This window comes from Capra hircus, chromosome 19 (genome assembly GCF_001704415.2).
Source record: "Capra hircus breed San Clemente chromosome 19, ASM170441v1, whole genome shotgun sequence".
Classification (NCBI taxonomy): Eukaryota; Metazoa; Chordata; class Mammalia; order Artiodactyla; family Bovidae; genus Capra; species Capra hircus.
The window spans coordinates 12396953-12417790 of record NC_030826.1 but is presented as its reverse complement, the minus strand read 5'-3'; the positions used below and the strand labels follow the sequence as shown (position 1 = coordinate 12417790).

The following is a 20838-nucleotide window of genomic DNA, read 5'->3' as shown; positions in this document are numbered from 1 at the left end:
TGATGACCAGCACTACTGAAAAAAAGCGAATGGAGATGCAAACAAAACATCTACTTCCTAAATCCCCCAACTGCATTAAAAATATTATACATTATCAACGTCTGGGATGTGTCTTGTTTTTAAATTTAATATGATAGGGGAAAACAACCCCATCAAGTTAATTTATAGCCCTTACAGCCATCAAATATGAACAAGTTTTGAAAAGTTTATCTGCACGTATTCTTTTTTTAAAGTGCAAAACAAAGAAACAAAGAAACAAAGAACAAACAACCACTAACTGCAAAACACCATCTAGCTTTGTGGCCCTGTTCCCTCTCAGACACCGTGCAACAGTGCGTGGAAGGATGGTGTCAAAGTCGGCCGTCACTCCCCTCCCACCCCCAGCAGTGGAGGGGTATGTTTTTGAGGGCACTTGAAGTACCCTCAGAGCAAGCTGCCTCTATCTGGAGGGCTATTTTATTTTAGCTGGATCTCCCACGATGCTTTTCTTTTTTCCTACAGGGTCTCCCAACCAAGGCCCTGGGGAGAAGGCACGCAGCTCTTGAGAGAGCCTCCTTTCAGACTGACCACTCATATATGTCTCTACTACAATGACACACAACAAAAACAGAAAGCAATGAAGATATAGAAAGAGCGGGAAAATGGTTTCAAAAGGAAACTGAAAAATCTGTGTCCATGCTGTAAGAATCCTTCACACGCCTTCATGATCTCGCTTTCTCCATCGTGTCAGTCGCTACAATGGAATAAAACTTCAGGAAAAAGGAGGTAGCATATCATGTCGTCCCCAGACAACACTACAATTTTTTGTTTTACTTTTGACTCCAAGGAGATTCGTAGTATTCTGTTATGATTATTGGTAAACTATATTCGCTACAGGGTTGTTCGTGTCTGGACAAGCACAATTTAGTTCTTATTTGGTCCCAGGTGGCTGGTGCCAAACCCTTTTGTTTACAGGCTAATGGTGGGCTCTGCCTGAAAGCTCTCTACCAGGGAGCTTACGTGAGACACTTCCAAACAAAATTATTACTACTGGTATGTTAACTGCTATTTTAATTAGGGTTTTTTTAAACTTTGTGCTTCAGGGTCACAGGATAAAATAAGTACACACTGAGCTTGCCTTTCAGTGATGCTTTTGCCAAATGTCAGCTACAGGGAGTCATCTCCCTCATCACCAGTCTACCTAGCAGCCAGAGTGGTAGCTTCACTGTAATACACAGTACTTTTTGTAATCAGACTCGAAGTCTTCGTCCATGCTGCTTGTGTCTGCCATCTTTTTGCCATCGATCTTTGGCAGAAATTGTGCATAGTCTATCCCCTGCTGCTCATAGAAAAGAATGTAGGCAGAGTCGGTGTCAATTTCATCAGGGTGAAGTTCCTGGAGGAGCAAGAGAAGTCTTTAACAAAACAGCCGGGCTTCCCTGGTGGCTCAGATGGCAAATAATCTACCTGCAATGTGGGAAATCTGGGTTAAATCCCTGATGGGGAAGATCCCCTGGAGGAGGGAATCCAACTCACTCCAGTATTCTTGCCTGGAGAATCCCCATGGACAGAAGAGCCTGGCAGGCCCCAGTTCATGGGGTTGCAAAGAGTCAGACACAACCGAGCGAGTACGCACACAGCATACACGCTGACTCTAAATCCTCACCAGGGAAGGGAGGACCAACCCTCTGTCATGACTAAAACTGATTGCTTCCAATCAGCTTAATATTTTGGCTATCTCATACCTGCCCCTAAAATAAGAACCATTATTTTCAATGTTTGGTTTTGGGGAAATATACAGGCCACAGACAAGTCCAAAGAATGATAGAAAACAAAATAACACATTAAATTCTAATCGCTCAAAAGATAATAACTTTTTCTTATTAATCAATACCTTCTATTTTTTTCACTGTTTTCATTTTCTGCTCTGCATATCACTTTTTTGGGGTGAAGGGGCATGCTGTGTGGCTTGTGGGATCTTAGTTCCCTGACCAGGGATGGAACCCAGGCCCTGACAAGTCTCAGCCACTGGACTGCCAGGGAATTCCCTGCGTGTCAGTTATATTCCTTTATGTTGAAGGCATCTATATATGGATTCTAATAGAAACAACTACTTTCTATTCAGGAGAAAGGGCTTCCCTGGTAGCTCAGTGGTAAAGAATCTGCCTGCCAATGCAGGAGACACAGGTTTGATCCCTGGTCCAGGAAGATCCCTTGGAGAAGAAAATAGCTACCTACTCCAGCATACTTGCCTGGAGAATCCCATGGACAGAGAAGCCTGGTATGCTATAGTCTATGGGGTTGTGAAGAGTAGGACATGACTTAGTGACTAAACAACAATAATTCTGGAGAAAATCCATTATTTCAACAAATGTCCTTTGGATCTGTTGACATTTCTGTTTCTTTATGAAAAGATCAGGGACATTTACCTTACAGCTGCTGTCATTGTAACAGTACCACTTGCTATTTGGGTTTTTGGCATAAGTGACGTAATGGCCCCCGCCCAGAATTCCTGAATGGCACTGTAAGAGAGAAGAAAGTGGAGGTGTATTAGTAGTTGACAATACTCAGGCCAGGGCAGGTGTAAGGATCCAATCCAAGGAAAAGTGTTTTCCTTCTTCCAAAAACAAACCAAGAAGGAAAACTGAAAATTTTAAAACTTTGAATCTTACCATTCTATTGTTGTAATTATTTTTAGAAAGCAAAACTCCTCAGAAACACACACTTCTGAACGGCTTAAGCCTGTGACTCCACCTAGAAGATTATATGACTGTTCCCTTTATTAAACTGTGAGCATCTTGGATTCTACCCAAAAGGCCAAGATATTTACTGCTAACTTAGTCTATCACCAAGCTCAATGCCTTCCAAATAAGCAGGCTCTGAAAAAATGATGAATGAATGAAGATGAACAAACCAACCACTGAAAAGGTAGATCACTCTAAAAATCATATAAGAAACCACTTACCGAAATTGCATATAGGTTATAAATAGGTTTAACATGAATATCTTCTCTTTGGTCATCAGTAATGTCTTCTTCACTGTGGTTTTCAAGCTGACCATTGCTGTAGCCATTGCCACATGCCTCATGCTCATAAAGGAATCCATTGGCCAAAGCTACTTCGTGGTCTTGCGGGGTAACCAGCTCAGGTTGGCTGCCCCCCAGCATGTGCCCTCGGCTCAAGGCATCAGACAGCTCACAAATGTGGCCAGCCCCATTCTCTTTGCTGGCATCCAAGTTCTCCTTACTACTCGACAATTTGTTTTTGCTGCCGATCTGGGGTAGGCGGAGCCTTCCTTTGCTCCTCCCTAAAGTCCTAGGGCTGCTGTTAGGGCTGCTGTTTTTGCTGGAGGGACAGCTGGTTCCACTTTTTCTTGATGTAGATGGTGAACCTGTGAAAGGGAAGAAAAGATAAATCCAAATGTCACAAGTTAAACCAGCCACCAAAAGCTAACTCTGCAGTCAACTGCACAAGTATACACAAAAAGGTAAAGACAGGGGCATCCTGGCTGGCGAGGCTTTACTCCTGTTATGTGGCCAATAAGTTACATTCTTGTCTTCCTCAATGCCAACCCTCTCAAGGCAGCAACGTCCTGAAAATGTGAAGTACAGTTAAGTATGGACTTAGAAAAAGAGCAGAAAGATGATTTAGGGCAGATTCAGTTCAAAATAATATTAGATGAAGGGGTTTGACAAATATGCATTCTTCTTTAGATTAAAATTATGACCACAAACTATCAAGCACTTATTCCTGCAAAGCGTGACATCGGAAACTTTATTATCTCTACCTCTCACAACAATCCTGCAAAGGAGCAGGTCTCAAACAGCTCCTGACTCCCTTATATGCCCTTAAAAATTGTTAAGGATCTTCAGAACTTTTGTTTTTGTGAGTTCCATTTATCAATATTTATCATGTTATATACTTACCATAGTAGAAGTTAAAACTGAGGAATTTGAGAAACACAAGACACATATATTTCATTGACAATATCACACCTATGTTGGCTCTAAGCCAACCTGTGAGAGAATGAGAGTGAAAAGGCAAATACTTAGCTCTGGTGTTTTTCTTTCGGCTGCACCGTATGGCTTGTGGCATCTTTAGTTTCCTTACCAGGGACTGAACTTGGGGCTACAGCAGCGAAAGCGCCGAGTCCTAACTACCAGACTGCCCGGGAATTCCCAAACATTTAGTATTTTTATGAAAACAGTTCTGATCTTCAGAAAGGGTTTCAGGCACCCTCTAGGGGTTTCCCCAAATTTTACTTTCAGAACCTCTGATATAAGCAAACAAGGATGACAACTATCATTCATAATCACCAAATGCCAGGCACTATGTAAAGTGCTTTGCTCTTCATTTTCTTAATAATATTTATTTATTTGGCTGCACTGGATCCTGGTTATGGCATGAGGGACCTTCCTTGCAGTGCCCAGGCTCAGTAGTGGAGGTGCTTGGGCTTAGTTGTCCTGCAGCAGGTGGGGAGCTTAGTTCCCCCACCAGGCACTGAACCCTGGACCCTTGCACTGCAAGTGGATTCTTAACCCCTAGACCACCAGGGAGGTCTCTACAGTGCTTAATTCTTGATGTATCAATTTCTCACTGTGAACTTAGTATTTTCTTCTTTTTATGAATGAGAAAAGAGATTTAGTGAGGATGTATCTCTTGCTAAAACTCACACAGCTCAAATGTAGATAGGTCTGAGTCCAGAAGGATCCTGGTACAACCAAGCTGTTGCTCTACAATGGAAGACGGAGGGAAACGTGCAGCCTAGAGGGGTCCCAGGAAAGCCGCCCTCCGGAATGAGGCTTGGGATCCTCACCTTTAGGACTACTGACGATGTTGGCACTCAGTGAGGACGGGCTCTTACTCAGGAGCACGGCGTCTTCCCCAGCGGAGTTCTGAGCATCTGCTTTCTTCACCTCTCCTGCTGGGATCCTGGGCTCAGAGAGGTCATCCCCCTGGGGTGTGAGTGGTTTACGATGACAGAGAGCTGGGTCCCTCGGCACCAGAAAAGCACTAGGGTCAAAACTTTCACGAGGAAATTTAACAATTTTCTGTGATTTTATCCATCGACCATTTACAAACTGAAATCGTTTGAGATGAATAATCTGGAGAAGAAGAGAAAACAGTTGTAGTAACATGTTCTGAAGACACAAATTACACACTTAAAAAAAAAGTCTAAAACATATGTAAATGTTCCAAAAATATGTCTCCCCCCCGGCAAAGAATATATGTTCTTATGTAACCTAGTTAAGAGGCCACTGCCCTTTAGCTATGTGGCTAAAATGGTAATCCCCCTAATTTCATAATCAGTGTAGATCCAAACTCTCTCCCAAATGTCTTCAACATCATAGGAGCCTCTTCTTCCATGTCCTCTGGGCTTGTGACTCATACTGACCTTTACCTCTCTCCAATATCATCCACTCACAAATACACGAGGCTAGAATACTATAGACCGAATCATTTGAAGAAAAGTGAAGGTGTTTTTAACAGATGAAAGTTACCCAGCCTCCAACAGGAGGCCTCTCCTTTTTTAACATTTCTGTTGGCTGTGATCATGGGGTTTCACTGTCCTGAAGAGCATAAGAATCTCCCTTCTCCTTTCTGGCTTCTCTTTCTTTTCAAAAGCAATGAATTTCTTCAGGCTTAAACACAATGTTATTATGCTCCCTATCGTAAGCATACTCTTGAGAGTCCCTTGGACTGCAAGGAGATCCAACCAGTCAATCCTAAAGGAAATCAGTTCTGAATATTCATTGGAAGGATTGATGCTGAAGCTGAAACTCCAATACTCTGGCCCCCTGATGTAAAGACCTGACTCATTGGAAAAGACCCTGATGCTGGGAAAGATTGAGGGCGGGAGAAGGGGACGACAGAGGATGAGATGGTTGGATGGCATCACCGACTCAATGGACATGAGTTTGCTTAAGCTCCGGGAGCTGGTGATGGACAGGGAAACCTGGCGTGCTGCAGTCCATGGGGTCACAAAAAGTCGGACATGACTGAGTGACTGAACTAACTGATTGTGGGCACAGATATCTGGGTGGCTACCTCTACCCTAAATGCTTAACTATTTACTATTTACATAAAGAGAATCCCTCTCTAAGGGCCATGCTGGTATGTGGATGTAACAAAAGCCCATCAAGCTATCAACATAACATTTACTCCTCATTATTCTTTGTGTTCAGTTGCTAAGTCATGTCTGACTCTTTGTGATTCCATGGACTGAACTGTAGCCTGCCAGAGTGATTCCTCTGTCTGTGGGATTTCCTAGGCAAGAATACTGGAGTGGGTTTCCATTTCCTTCTTCAGGGGATGTTCCCAACTCAGGGATTGAACCTGAGTCTCCTGTCTCAAAAACACAGTTTTATAAATGCTGATACTTCATGATATGTGATATGTTTTATGTGATGGTCATATGAGTATAAATAATTGTCAAAATTCATCAAACTAGATATTTTAAATCTATGAATTTAACTCCATGTTAACTATATACCTCAATCAAAAAAAATAAACCTTACCCCTTCCCACCTACCTGTTCTCAAGCCTGTCCCTATGCTCAGCTTCCCATCCCTGTGCTGTGCTTAGTCGCTCAGTTGTGTCCGACTCTTTGCGACTCCATGGACTGTAGCCTGCCAGGCTCCTCTCTGTCCATGGGGATTCTCCAGGCAAGAATAGTGGAGTGGTTGCCATGCCCTCCTCCAGGGGATCTTCCCAACCCAGGGATCAAACCTAGGTCTCCAGAATTGCAGGCGGATTCTTTACCAGCTGAGCCACCAGGGAAGTCCATGAATAATGAAGTGGGTAGTCTATCCCTTCTCCAGGGATCTTCCTGACCCAGGAATTAAACTGGGGTCTCCTGCATTTCAGGTGTATTCTTTACCAGCTGAGCTACCAGGGAAGCTATCTCTGGAGCTAGCCGATCCCTGTTAGTAATTTCTTGTGCTTCCTTCCCTAGGGAGTTGTTCTTGTCTACATTCAGTCTCACAGAGTGGTAGGAAGAAGACATGAATAAGAAAATAGACACAAGGTCTGGTTATCGATACGATTTCCTCCCTTATGGAAAAAAGCTTTCTTAAATGAATAGGAAGAACTGACACTTCCAACTCTTGACAACCAACAGGAGAGACTCCTAATCCATGAAGGAAGAAGGCAGAAGCGCATCAAATCGGAAAGAACATATTAGCCCTCGTGTACCTGGTGCACACACATTTAATTCGGCAGTGTCTGCACCTATGTGACCAAGCACAGCAGGACTGGAGGCTCAGGCTCCCCTGCTCTTCTACAGTCTGTAAAGCGCGAGCCTCAAGCTTCCTCTCTCCCTAGAGCTAGAGGTGCTTCCACCTTCTCCTGAAGTTCAGCCTCACCAGGCTTTACCACTTGGGGCACTTCTCGCGCGTCTCCCTCAACTGCAGTTACTGGTCCATATGACTGGAGGCTGCACCCTCTTTAGGATACAAAACTAGTAAATGTCTGTAGGACAATTCAGGTCTGCGTACACCAGCAAAAATGCTTTATGTATGTAAATATTTGGTTGAACTACATGGCTTATGGGATCTTAGTTCCCTTAGTTACCAGGGACTGAACTGCCAATGAAACTGCCGAGTCCAAAACACGGGACTGCCAGGGAATTCCCAGCAAAAGCATTTTAAACACTGTGGCAAGAAAGATTATTCTCAAAAATTCTTCTTTGTTCACAGCTTCTTTCCTTCAAGCTAGACTGCTACTCTCAGAGGTGAGGCTGTGACATACCAGGATGGGGGGAAGCCTCCAGAGATCCAGCTTCTTGGTTGCCAGGCAGTGGGTCTTACACTTGGAGCAATAGTACATCTCGTTCTCCCCCAGCTCCTCCTCACTGGTGAAAGCTCGGAGACAGCTGTCCAGGTTGATGGGCTCAGCTTGTGCACGCCGACTCTGTTCCACACTCTCGTGCTCATCTACCACCTGCAGGTGGAGGAAACAAGAGGAACGGGAGAAGGGGTAGGAGGGAGTTTAGAATGGTCACCTGCTCTGCATCATCCTCTTGGTGACTCAACCTCATTTACTTTACTTTAAAATACAACCAAACCAGAGTCTGTGCAAAGAGAGCATTTGTACATTTATTCCCAGATATCACATCAATAACATCTTTGATCAAATTTCTACTTAAATGACCATAGCTTTTTGGGAAAAATTTCTGCATGCTACTAAATGACAAAAACAAAACCAACAAGGAATTGCCTGTTTACTTTACAATTTTGAAATCCGAAAACAGCTTATATGCGGGCTGGCTTTCAAGTCAAGGGTGTTGAGGTTAGGACATTTATTTTTTTAACAGGGACAGGGGACATTATTAGTATGCTGCAGGCTCTACAGAGGCTATGAGAAATAATATCACCGGAACACAGAGGCCAGACCTGGATTAAATAAGAAAGGGTACAGACAAACTCACCTTGAGAGGACAGTCACCAGGGCGTTAAAACCCAAAGCCACAATCATTTGCATGTTGATGCCAAGTCGTAACACAAGAGTTATCAAAACACCATGTGTATGCTGAAGAGCAACTAAGCCCGTGCGCCACAACACGGGCTCAAAACCCTGGGAGCTGTGACTACTGAAGCCCTCACGCCCTAACTCCTGTGCTCTGCAACGAGAAGCCTCCGCCATAAGCCCGAGCACCGCAACTGGAGAAAAGCCTGAACAGCAATGAAGACACGGCACAGCCAAAATAAATAAATAAACAAAATTATGAAGATAAAAAAACACCATGTGTTTCATTACCTGTCTCTTGCCTCTTGGTGCTTTTTTATTTGACATGGTTAACAAAAGGAATAGCAGACTCAAAAAAACCTGATTTTGCTAAGACCTGCCCAGACCTCTGTGGTCCTATTAACCAGCATGCTAGGCTCTGAAGCAAGGAGGAGGTCCACACGAGGAAGGAGGTGGCGTGGGAATCAGGAGGAAGGAGACACTGAGGGGCCTAGGATGCAACAGCAAGAAATTTTCCCTCTGCCATTCTTGGCTGCCACTTAGAAAGCAATTAGGAACCACGGCGGGTGAGGCACACATTGCATGACTATGAATGACCGTGAGACCACACACAGCGATCACATCCCAGGGTGGAGCCCGGACGAGCACAACAATGAATGGCTCTTTTTGGCAAAGGTCATACTCAGGTCCCTTCACCCTACTTGTTACTCCTCCCTTCCAGAGGTGAAATGGTTCTCTTTGCCCGAGGCAATTTCCCTCCAGTTTTCCTTCCTGAGCTCTCAGTTTAGAACAGCTTTCAGGTGTGACTTTTTCCCTGCATGACATGGCTGAGTCAGAGGCTGTCAAATGTTTATATAAACTATCAAGGTTGGGGTTTGACCATGCAATGAAGAGTTTAGCATTGCATCACCAATCATTTCTAAAGAATTTATTTGAAAATGGGGAACTTCAAGGAAAACTCTTTCAGAAAGGAAATCTGGATTGACCTTGAGTCACTGGCTTCTGACCCTTTCCCAGGGAAAACTGACATGCTTCAGAAGGAAACATGCTATATCATGGTGGTTAGAATCAGACTAGAAAAAGAGGTATGCTGGGAAGGTCATGTGCACACTGCTATATTTAAAATGGATAACCAACAAGGACCTATTGTATAGCACAGGGAATTCTGCTCAGTTACACACCAGCCTGGATGGGAGGAGGGTTTGGGGGAAAATGGATTACATGTGTAGGTATGACTGAGTCCCTTCGCTGTTCACCTGAGACTACCACAACACTCTTAATTGACTATATCTCAGTACAAAATAAAAAGTTTAACGTTTAGGGGAAAAAAGAAAAAGAGGTATGTCAAATATAGTACTGTCTCTTTTCTCACAGCCAGTTAAACATTATCTATATTATCTCTACCAGGGGTTCTTTATGGCCAACCACAAATTACAGTAAGCAGGTAAAGAATGTTGACTTTTACTGACTATATTTTCTATATAACACACAGGCTAGACAGCTGGAAGAGACAGGAAGGAATGAGAAAACTGATGAAAAAACATATCTGCAGATGACAGTGATTTTTATTAATAAAATTTCCCCTTGGGATCTAGCCCCAGATTCTCTATAATTACTCAAATAGTCTAAATTACTTATTGGCACCCTCTTCCTTTATTTTTCTCTAAGTTGCCTGAAAGCTCATCCTTAGCCCAAAACATAAAGTAATGAAGTAATAGCTTTCATACATTATAAGACTATTAGAAAAAGAGAAGATCTAAGAAGTAATATAGTTTAATTTTCTATTAATGAATATGAGATTCAAACAGGGAAAAATTTAAAAGAATAAGAACAACTGCCTATTTTTTTCCCTCCTTATCAAATAAAACATTCATGTAGAAATTTTGGAAAGCAGTAAAAAAAGTTAAAAGGCAGGACACCTTATAAAGGCAAACCATCAAAATATTGGCAGATTTTCTTCAGCCCTTTTTATATGATATTTTTCAGGATATACAATTTTATATCTTACTTTATAAAAAACTTCACATGATATTATTAGTATCTTTCCATGTATGGTGGTGTAAAAACTTCTGGTGATCATCATTTTCAGTGATTGCATAGTATTTTATCCAATCACTATACCATGCTTTATTTAACCACTCCTCTAATGTGAGAAAAATACAAGTTGCTTCTAGTTTTTTTTAACTACTTTAACAAATGTTATGATGAAATTTGTCAGCAAATCAAGAGTATTTCCCTAGGATAAACTCTTAAAAGGGAAATTACTAGAATAAAAAACATAAAACATATATTTTACGGGGCCACATGAATAATCTCAAGTTTGAACCATGATATCTCTTTTGTCTAAGTGACTCTCCAAGCACATGCAGAAGCCACATGTAGGAAGATATTAGTCATGTGGCCCCATTCCCCAGAAAGGAAGGATATCTCACCAGCAGCTTGGTTTCCATGGTACCCTAAAAGCATCACTGAAAATGGAAGTGGAGTGAGATTTAACAGGTCACACAGGTCCTTCTTCCTGTAAGTAGGATGTCCTCTAGAGTTTTTCAGATTGCACACTGGGATTCTTAAAAAGGGAAGGAGATTTACAGCCAAATAGTTTTTCATCTTTGACACGAGTATCTTGTCACAGTAATGTCCTGTCAGATTCTGTGCTAACAAAGATTTAAGAATCTTTCAGTTGCTAAAATTTTCCCTCTTCAAAGGAAGTGTGGTGGAGGTTACTGAATTAACCTTGCTCCAATGAGCAAAATCTGCCAAAACATCAACTTCTCTGCAGCTTCCTTTAGCCCAGTGATCTTTCATTTGGCAAGTATCCATAAAGAATACTCATTCTTGGTTAGTGAGAGCCTGAGGGTGTGTGGGGGCATGGTTAGGGTTTCAAACAGGGAATCTGGTCTGGAATTGGGAGCTCCCCGACTCCTCAACAGCACAGAAAGACAGAAAAGTCCATAGAAAACAGACTGTGGTGGCCAAGGGGGTGAGAAATGGTTGGGAGGTTTGAGATTCAGTTCAGTTCAGTCGCTCAGTCGTGTCCAACTCGTTGCGACCCCATGAACTGTAGCATGCCAGGCCTCCCTGTCCATCACTAACTCCCAGAGTTCACTCAAACTGATGTCCATCAAGTTGGTGATGTCATCCAGCCATCTCATCCTCTGTCGCCCCCTTCTCCTCCTGCCCCGAATCCCTCCCAGCATCAGAGTCTTTTCCAGTGAGTCAACTCTTCTCATGAACTGGCCAAAGTACTGGAGTTTCAGCTTTAGCATCATTCCTTCCAAAGAACACCCAGGACTGATCTCCTTTAGAATGGACTGGTTGGTTAGCAGACGCCAACTATTATATATAGAATGGATAAATGACAAGGTCCTATTGCATAGCACAGGGCACTGTAGTCAGTACCCTGATTATAAACCATAATGGGAAAGAATGTATACATGTATAAGTAAATCACTTTGCTGTATACCAGGAACACAACACTGTAAGTCAACTATATTTCAAAAAGAAAAAAAGAGAAAATTTAATTTTCATTACTACCTTATCTAAAGGGAATGTATTAAGAAACAGTGAAGGAAATTTCCATCAAGAATCATATAAATGCAAAACCCACAACATTTCTTCCTGTGACTAAAACATCGCCATTGATTCTGTTCCTTTTACTTCTCAATCGGATTCTTCCTATCTCTACACACAAGCTATCTAGTCAATCTTCCCTTCAAACATTTTTGCATATGGAGTTAGTGGAGTTAGTATTCTCTTGGAAGTTTTATTTTCAAAATTGAAGAACTGCTCTGGCCTGAGAGTGGCAGTAGAGGAATGCTAAGTGTGAAGAAGAGGCATGGAGATGTACTCTTAGGTGCCCCATTTTGAAACAGTCAATCCTTTCTCTAATTATTCTGACCACTATGTCTATTAAAGGTGGCAGCTATGTCCCTGGAATGCATTTGAGCTAAGTAATAGTGGTTACCAAATGCTGTCACTTCAATATATCTTCTTACTTATGCCCAAACTTTGGTTTCAAGATTTACTATTAACATTTTCTTTACTTTCTTGGGCTCCAAAATCACTGCAGATAGTGACTGCAGCCATGAAATTAAAAGACATTTGCTACTTGGAAGAAAAGCTATGACAAACATAGACAGCATATAAAAGCAGAGACCTTATTACGCCAACAAAGGTCCATCTAGTCAAAGCTATGGTTTTTCCAGTAGTCATGTACGGATGTGAGAGTTGGACCATAAGAAGGCTGAGCGCCGAAGAGTTGATGCTTTTGAACTGTGCTGTTGGAGATCAATCCAGCCAATTCTAAAGGAAATCAGTTCTGAATAATCATTGGAAGGACTAATGCTGAAGCTGAAGCTCCAGTACTTTGGCCACCTGAGGTGAAGAGCTGACTCATTAGAAAACTCCCTGATGCTGGGAAAAACTGAAGACAGGAGAAGGGGAGGACAGAGGATGGCCTCACTGGATGGACAGTGGATGGCCTCACTGACTCAACTGACATGAGTTTGAGCAAGCTTGGGAAGATTGTGAAGGACAGGGAAGTCTGGCATGCTGCAGTCCATGGGGTCGAAAAGAGTTGGACATGACTGAACAACAATAATACAATTAACTCGTGGTGTGTGTGTGTGTGTGTGCAGTCCATGGGGTCAGAAAGAGTTGGACATGACTGACTGAACAACAACAATACAATTAACTCATGTTTTGTGTGTGTGTGCGTGGTGGGGGGTGCTCAGTCATGTCCAACTCTTTTTGACCCCATAAACTGTAGCCCATGAGGCCCCTTTGTCCATGGAATTTTTCCAGGCAAGAATACAGGAGTCGGTTGCCATTTCCCACTCCAGGGGATCTTTCTGACCCTAGAATCGGACCAGAGTCTCTTGGGTCTCCTGCATGGGCAGGCGGATTCTTTACCACTAGTGCCATCTGTGAAGCCCCACAATTATCTCTACAAGTGGGAAAACTGAAACCACATAATCATGCTAATATATCTAAGTGCCACAGAGAGTATCAATGAATATTTGTCTGGTTATTATTTAAATTATCTGAAAATAGAAACGGCATGATACAGTTAAGCTGGGGAAGATTTTACATATATTTTAATACAAAAAAAGTATATATTTTTATTTACATATAAAAACTGCCATCTTATGGTGACTTGGAGTACTTACCCTTTCCTGTGATGTTTGATAGCGGAGGTGAAGGGCTGTGGGGTCCCAATCCACAGCAATATAGGCATTTCCAATGAAAGCCCTGTCTTCCCCACAATCAATTTTACAGCCTCTGCAAAATCTAAAGGGGGGAAAAACAATCTACTGAGGAAAGAATAACTAAGGAGTCCAAATTTTGTTTATCAAAATTATTCTCCCTGGGAATTCCCTGGTGGTCCAGTGATTAGGACTTGGTGCTTACACTACCATGTCCCAGGGGTTCCATCTCTGGCCGGGAAACTAATATCCTGCAAGTCATGGCCAAAAAATAAAAAATTCTTTTTCTACTTCTCTACTTTCCTTCTTGGGCATCACAATTTGTCATGGGCTTCTAACTTCAGATTGATAAATGCATGAATATGTGTTAGTAATTATTATTAGTTCAGTGAATCACACTTAACACTTCTCAAATCTTTAGTTTTTCAAGGCATTTGATAACCAATTGTTAATCCACATGAATATGTGAAACTTCATGGCAAATAAATGATATGGGAAGTGGATATCTGAGATAATTTACCTCTCATGAAATTCTAAATTTACTTAATGCTTGAAGTTAGGACAACTTAGGGGGCATGCTGCTGCTGCTGCTGCTGCTGCTAAGTCGCTTCAGTCGTGTCTGACTCTGTGCGACCCCATAGACGGCAGCCCACCAGGCTCCCCCGTCCCTGGGATTCTCCAGGCAAGAACACTGGAGTGGGTTGCCATGTCCTTCTCCAGTGCATGAAAGTGAAAAGTGAAAGCGAAGTCACTCAGTCATGTCTGACTCTTAGCGACCCCATGGACTGCAGCCTACCAGGCTCCTCCATCCATGGGATTTTCCAATGCCTATTTCCTTGTTTGTCAAATAGCACATTAAATACATATAAAATTTATGAGTGGGTAGGAACCATGACACGGAGAAGGCAATGGCACCCCACTCCACTACTCTTGCCTGGAAAATCCCAGGGACGGGGGAGCCTGGTGGGCTGCCGTCTATGGGGTCGCACAGAGTCAGACACGACTGAAGCGACTTAGCAGCAGCAGCAGCAGGAACCATGACAAAGGCCGTGGCTTTACTGCCGATACAACTCAAGTTTGCTAAGGCTATTACAGTTCTCTGAAACCTGACTTCAGTACTCAGGCATTTTCCAAGCTGGAACACTAATGACTAATCAATCTCTATAACTTTTCTTAAAACCAAAAATAGACTCCCAGTAAGGTCTAGTAAATAGAATATGTTTTACCGAACTCAGAATTGCTAAACTGATTTATAAGGAGCAGAAGGTATTGAATGATAAATGTTGATCATAAACTATGAATCTGATGAGGATTGTAGAGTTAACAAAATCAGCTAAGTCTCAAGAGCAAAACTTAGCTATAGACCTCACAGGGAAGAGATGAATGAAGAACTCCTAAGTTTATTTCAAGCTTCCCATTACTACTTATTATGTCTAAAAATTGGAAAGCTTATGAAAAAGGTATAATATCTGAAGCTGCAATTCTACTAACATTTTTCTTTTGCAGAAGGTGACTTTACCTGTACCATGGGCACCAAGCACAGGAGTTCCCATCTTTCTGCACAACTCGTAGAGTAAATGGATACTGATAACCCATACTGTCATCACTGAAACAGAACATAAAGAGTGTAAGAAACATTTCTTATCTGGAGTCTCTTTCATCTTCTCTAAAGTAACCTTAAAAAGGGGCATCTGTCAGAGCAGTATGCTCACAATGACAGCTCCATGCTGGTTATCCTAACCCATTAACTTCAGCCCTGCACAGCTGTACTCAGGGCTCCTTGTTTGTAGAGGGGAAACACAGCAGACTGCCAGATGTCTCTGACAGAGTCCATGTGGTCCATGGAAATTTCGTAAAATAAGCTAATCATGAGATCGAATGCTAGTTATCTTTCAGTCCTAATTCTATCAAAAGATTTAATTCACATTAAACCAGACTCCTCCTATGACAAGAACACGGATACAACACAGGAGAGTGAAAGGTCACAATGGTTTTAGAGGAGTTGACTGACTATATATTTAGAAGCTTCTTTAATCAGAATCCCTGATATGGTACATGATAGACATCCCTTTTTCCTTGTCTTAACTATCTAAAGCTATAAGCTATATAACATATTTAGAATAATGTCTTAACTGCAAGATAGCTTTATGAGTTTTCTGACTATAAAAAAACAACAACAAAAAAAACTATTCATCCTTGCCCCAGTAAGAAGCAATACAAAGAATATAACATAAGAGCAATATACTTTATGGATCATTCGGCAGTTTGTAGTGGCTATTACATGACTGCTAAAGGTAATGAAACTATGATAAGGACTCATGGTTGTAAGGGCAACCATTGTAAGGGCAAGAATGAGTATTATGCCTGTCACAGCAGTTCCCATCTTTCTGTCTAACTCGTTGACTGAATGATTATGGATAGCCCATGTTGTCTAGTATCATGTCAGTGATAACTAGGTCAATGGTAAGTAAGGAATGCAAAGAAAGATACAGAGATAAAACAGCCAGGTAAAACTCCGGCACAGAACTGTACAACAATTCTCTTCTAAAAATTTTCTTTATTACAATACTTGCCAGAAAGATTTAGGTAAGAGATTATAAGGATTATAGGACTCTGGAATGTCTAGGTGATGAAAGGAAGGTGTAGCGTCTCTCCTACTCAGAAAACCAGAACAAATAAATGGTTGAATTGTAGTGAGTCCTATAAATCACCCAGAATTAACATAAATTCTCCTTTTTCTGCATTTGGAAACTGTAGATCTAGGAAGATGCCCAGAGACTCACCAATCCTGAGCATGATTACTAGCTTCCTGAGGTGGCAGTGGGCTGGCTAATCGTGACACTTGAATCCAAACCGCATCATACAGGTCTTTCTTCCGGGTATGCACAGTACATGGAACAATCAAAGGCATTCCAAAAAGGCTGGGGCGATTCTTCTGAGATGACAGGAAATACAGTTCTGTCCTCATCTGTAAGTACAAACAAGAGAAGAGTGAGCTGAGAAGAAGCCTCTGATTCCTCTCTTTTGTTCTTCTAGCACTGCCCCGAACAGGCATCACTACCATTTTCAAATCAGTCACTATCACACTTCTCTTTATTTACAGAACTATCTTTTATTAAAATGTGAAGAGAATTGTTATTCAAAGTGGAGACACTGAAGGGGTGCCAAGTTCTGAGTTGCTCTCTATCAAACTTGGGTTTTCAGCATATAATATTTTCAAATTACGTAGTTTTCTCTGATAAACATTTCTCACATACACTGAATCATATATAAAAATTTTTTAAATTATATTTTAATTATTTGATGGAATAAAAGGTAAACTTTTGAAATGTTTGCTCTGAGTATGTTAAAGGAGATTTTTATCACTTCTTAACACGTGAGATACTGCACAGAATTAGCCTGGAAATGGTGACTTAAAACAAAAGTTTAGTATAATAGAAAAGCTGCTGGGGAGTTAGTTACAGGATTATTCAAAAAATCTGCTGAGCACTTGGACATTTAATTCTTTAAATTTGAACTTTATGTAGTAGAAAAGCTAAGCCAAAAACTTATAAACTCACTAGTTTTCTACGTGGAAGACTCTTATTTCAGATCCCCAAGTATTTTATTTTGCTGTTATTCACTTAAGATTATTAGCTAAATACATGATTTTAAGACCCCATTTCATGTATTGGTGGTTATATTATTATAAGACCTATAGAAAGCAGACATAGTTCAGAATTATTTTTTAAAAATCAAAAAACTTTGATTAGTTTTTCTCTCCTTAAACTTATACCTTTCTTCCACTCCAACTCTCAGTAGATGACTTATGTTACTAAATAACTGAGATCATTTAAGCAACCATCTCTTTCCTCTACTCTCCTCAGTGTCGTTTCCTTTCTAAACTCCTATGATTCTCCTCCTCTCGGAGGTAACTTCTTCCAGGGCCCTGTGGCCTATACCTCCCATACCTGCTCGCTTCTTCATGGGATAATGCTCCCAGCTTCACTGTACAGGAATCTTTCTTTGGTTCTATCCTAACAACTTCTTTAATCTGAAAAATCTCACTTGACCTAATTGTGCTAAATTCTTGCCCTATTTCTTTACTTGGTTACTAGGCCAAACTTTTCAGTTTTCATTCTTTCCAATGTCTCTAGTCCATGTAGCCACTTTTTCTTTCCTTTTCTGAAGCTGACTTCCCTTTAGTAGTTGTGTCAACACAACACTATTATTTCTCCCTTTATTCTCTGATATTCTTGCTTATGTTACCTTGCCTTATTCCTCTTCTTTTTCTATCTTGTAGAAGGGAGTAGAAGACAAATACACTATTTTCAAAGTAACTCAATCATGAGATCAAAGTGTCTGAAAAAAGAAGGTGGCAACGAAAATGAAGGAAAATGGTAAATTCAAGTAGTATTTTGAAAGGAGAATTTAAAAGGCATAATATACTACACATAGAGTTTCAGAAGAAAAGGGGGGAAAAAATCTAAGAATATCTCTAGCCTTGAGCCTTTAACATGGAAGGATGACATTGCCTTTCACATAATGAGAAAGGGAGTTGACTTGGGACAGATGGTAAAATTGATTTTCAGTTCAGTCGCTCAGTCATGTCCAACTCTTTGAGACCCCAAAATTGCAGCACGCCAGGCCTCCCTGTCCATCACCAACTCCCGGAGTTCACTCAAACTCATGTCCATTAAGTCGGTGATGCCATCCAGCCATCTCATCCTCTGTTGCCCCCTTCTCCTCCTGCCCCCAATCCCTCCCAGCATCAGAGTCTTTTCCAATGAGTCAACTCTTCGCATGAGGTGGCCAAAGTACTGGAGTTTCAGCTTCAGCATCATTCCTTCCAAAGAAATCCCAGAGCTGATCTCCTTTAGAATGGATTGGTTGGATCTCCTTGCAGTCCAAGGGACTCTCAAAAGTCTTCTCCAGCACCACAGTTCAAAAGCATCAATTCTTCAGCGCTCAGCTTTCTTCACAGTCCAACTCTCACATAGATTTTAGGCACTCCCCAAAGCAGCTACTAGATTATGAAGTAAACTGGAAACAGGGAACTGGTTAAAAGGTAAAAATTTAGAGCAGACTTTATGGTCCAATAATTACAAAAAACCTTGTATATAATGCTTAAGCACTTACCAACCACTTTATATAACATACATGATAGATGAAGGGAGCTGTTTTGTAAGAAAGATTTTTTAAAAATACATCAGAGTTTTTAATATTTAATCTGATAACGCTTTGTTTAAAGAAATGGGGAAATGCACGAATCACCCCAATGATCTTAGCTGATGGGACTGTGCTTAAACGAGATTTAAGCTGCACTTAAACAAAATTCTAAGACACAAATATATCCCTTAATTCTCTAGGATGTTTACTCAAACAACCCTGTCTAGAAAATGATCCACAGAGCATCATCTACATGGTCAGAAAAATCACTTTTACTTGGGAGTTACTAATTCAAAGGGAAAATGTACATTTCAAAGAATTATCACAAAGTAATTAGCTGTGTAATCACCGATCAAGTCAAGAAGCAATTCGGTCAGCACTCCAAAGCCTTCCTCGAGCTTTCTCCTAAAGGTAACAGTTTTTCTGAATTTTATGGTAATTATATCTTTGCTTTTCTTTGTTTTATACCCTATGAATAATAAACAGTAAATTTCATCTTCCCTGTCTCTAACATTTTATTTATAAATATATTATTTCATTTCTTTTTGTTTCTGACTTCTTTCTTGCATTATTTTTATGAGATTCATTTATGTTGGGAATAAGTATAAATTCACTCATTCTCAATGCTGCATAACATTCTATGACTACAACTCAACTGCCTTACCCTTTCTACTACTAATGGACATTTTAAAAAACACAAAATAGAACGGTGGAATTATTTATCTTCAGTTAGAAAACAGTTTTCCAAGTAGCTGTATTAATGTGCACTCATCAGCAGTGTATGAGAGCTCTTGTTGGTAATATGAGTTACAAACATCTTCTACTCCATGGCTTGCCTTTAATTCTTTTAGTGATGTCTTCTGATGAAACTGAAGTTCTTAGTTTTAATGATGTCCAATTTAACAATCTTTCCTCTTATATTTAGTGCTGTGTCCTACTGAAGAAGTTTACCCCCCTAAACCAAGGCCATGAACATATTCACCTTTGTTTTGCCTTCATATTTAACTCTACAGTCCACCTGCAACTGATTTTTATGTGGTGAGATGTAGGTATGTCAAGTTTCATATGGATACCCAATTATCTCAGGACCATTTACCAAATGAGTTGTCTTTTATTGCTCTGTAATGCCATCTTTGTTATAAACCAAGTGCCCAAACATGTGTGAACCTGTTTGGGGGCTATTTTATTTCATTGGTCTATTTGCCTTTTCTCATACCAATATCACAATGTCTCAAATATCACTGCTTAATAAAATCATGATATCTGATAGTTCAATTCCTCATTCTTTGTTCTTCAAGACTGCTTTGGTTATTTTAGTGCTTTGCGCTTCCATATATTAGAATCAGCTTATGAAGTTATACACACACAAGTATAACACACAGAGTGTGCATTTTCATTGGGACTGTGTTTTGAATCTATAGATCTGTTTGTGGAGAATTGTTATTTTTGAAATATTGAGTCTTCTAATCCATGAGTGCATGCTCTGTTGCTTCAGGCATGTCCAACTCTTTGTGACCCTATGGACTGTAGCCCTCCAGGCTCCTCTGTCCATGGGATTCTCCAGGCAAGACTACTTGAGTGGGTTGCCATCCCATGGACATAGTCTATTTCTTCAAACTGAGTCTTCTTTAATTTCTAGCAATAATATTTTATTGTTTTCTACATAGGTATCTTGTATATATTTTTTAAAGTTTATTTTCAGGTATTTACAAGTTGGAAGAGGCAAAAAGGATTCTCTCCTAAAACCTGCGGAGGGGCACAACCATGTTGATGCCTTGATTTCAGACTTCCGGTCTTCAGAACTGTGAAAGAATTAATTTCTGTTGTTTTAAGCCACCAAGTTTGTGCCAATTTGCTATAGCAGTCCTAGGAAACAACTTGTCTTGCCTAGGAATCTTCTTGTTTCTCCCTCCAAAACAAACAAAACTTTATCTAAGGCATCCACACATATATGGTAACGAAGATGTACACGCTGACATGAACATAGAAGAGTCACAAACTTTCTAGAGACAACAGTATTCCGATGCACCAGCTGTCTTGTT

At 40.8% G+C, this 20838-nt stretch overlaps 1 protein-coding gene across 1 annotated transcript in view; it reads right to left on the bottom strand.

Moving 5' to 3' along the window:
* Positions 1048-20838, bottom strand: part of USP32 (ubiquitin specific peptidase 32) — a 195797-nt gene continuing 176006 nt past the window's right edge. Inside the window, exons 27-34 of the mRNA XM_018064149.1 lie at positions 16432-16616; positions 15168-15254; positions 13613-13733; positions 7728-7919; positions 4795-5083; positions 2945-3369; positions 2409-2501; positions 1048-1375 (exon numbers count right to left, since the gene is read on the bottom strand). Coding sequence (XP_017919638.1) covers positions 1202-1375; positions 2409-2501; positions 2945-3369; positions 4795-5083; positions 7728-7919; positions 13613-13733; positions 15168-15254; positions 16432-16616 — 1566 coding nt within the window. The 3' untranslated portion in view covers positions 1048-1201. The remainder of the gene's footprint in view (positions 1376-2408; positions 2502-2944; positions 3370-4794; positions 5084-7727; positions 7920-13612; positions 13734-15167; positions 15255-16431; positions 16617-20838) is intronic.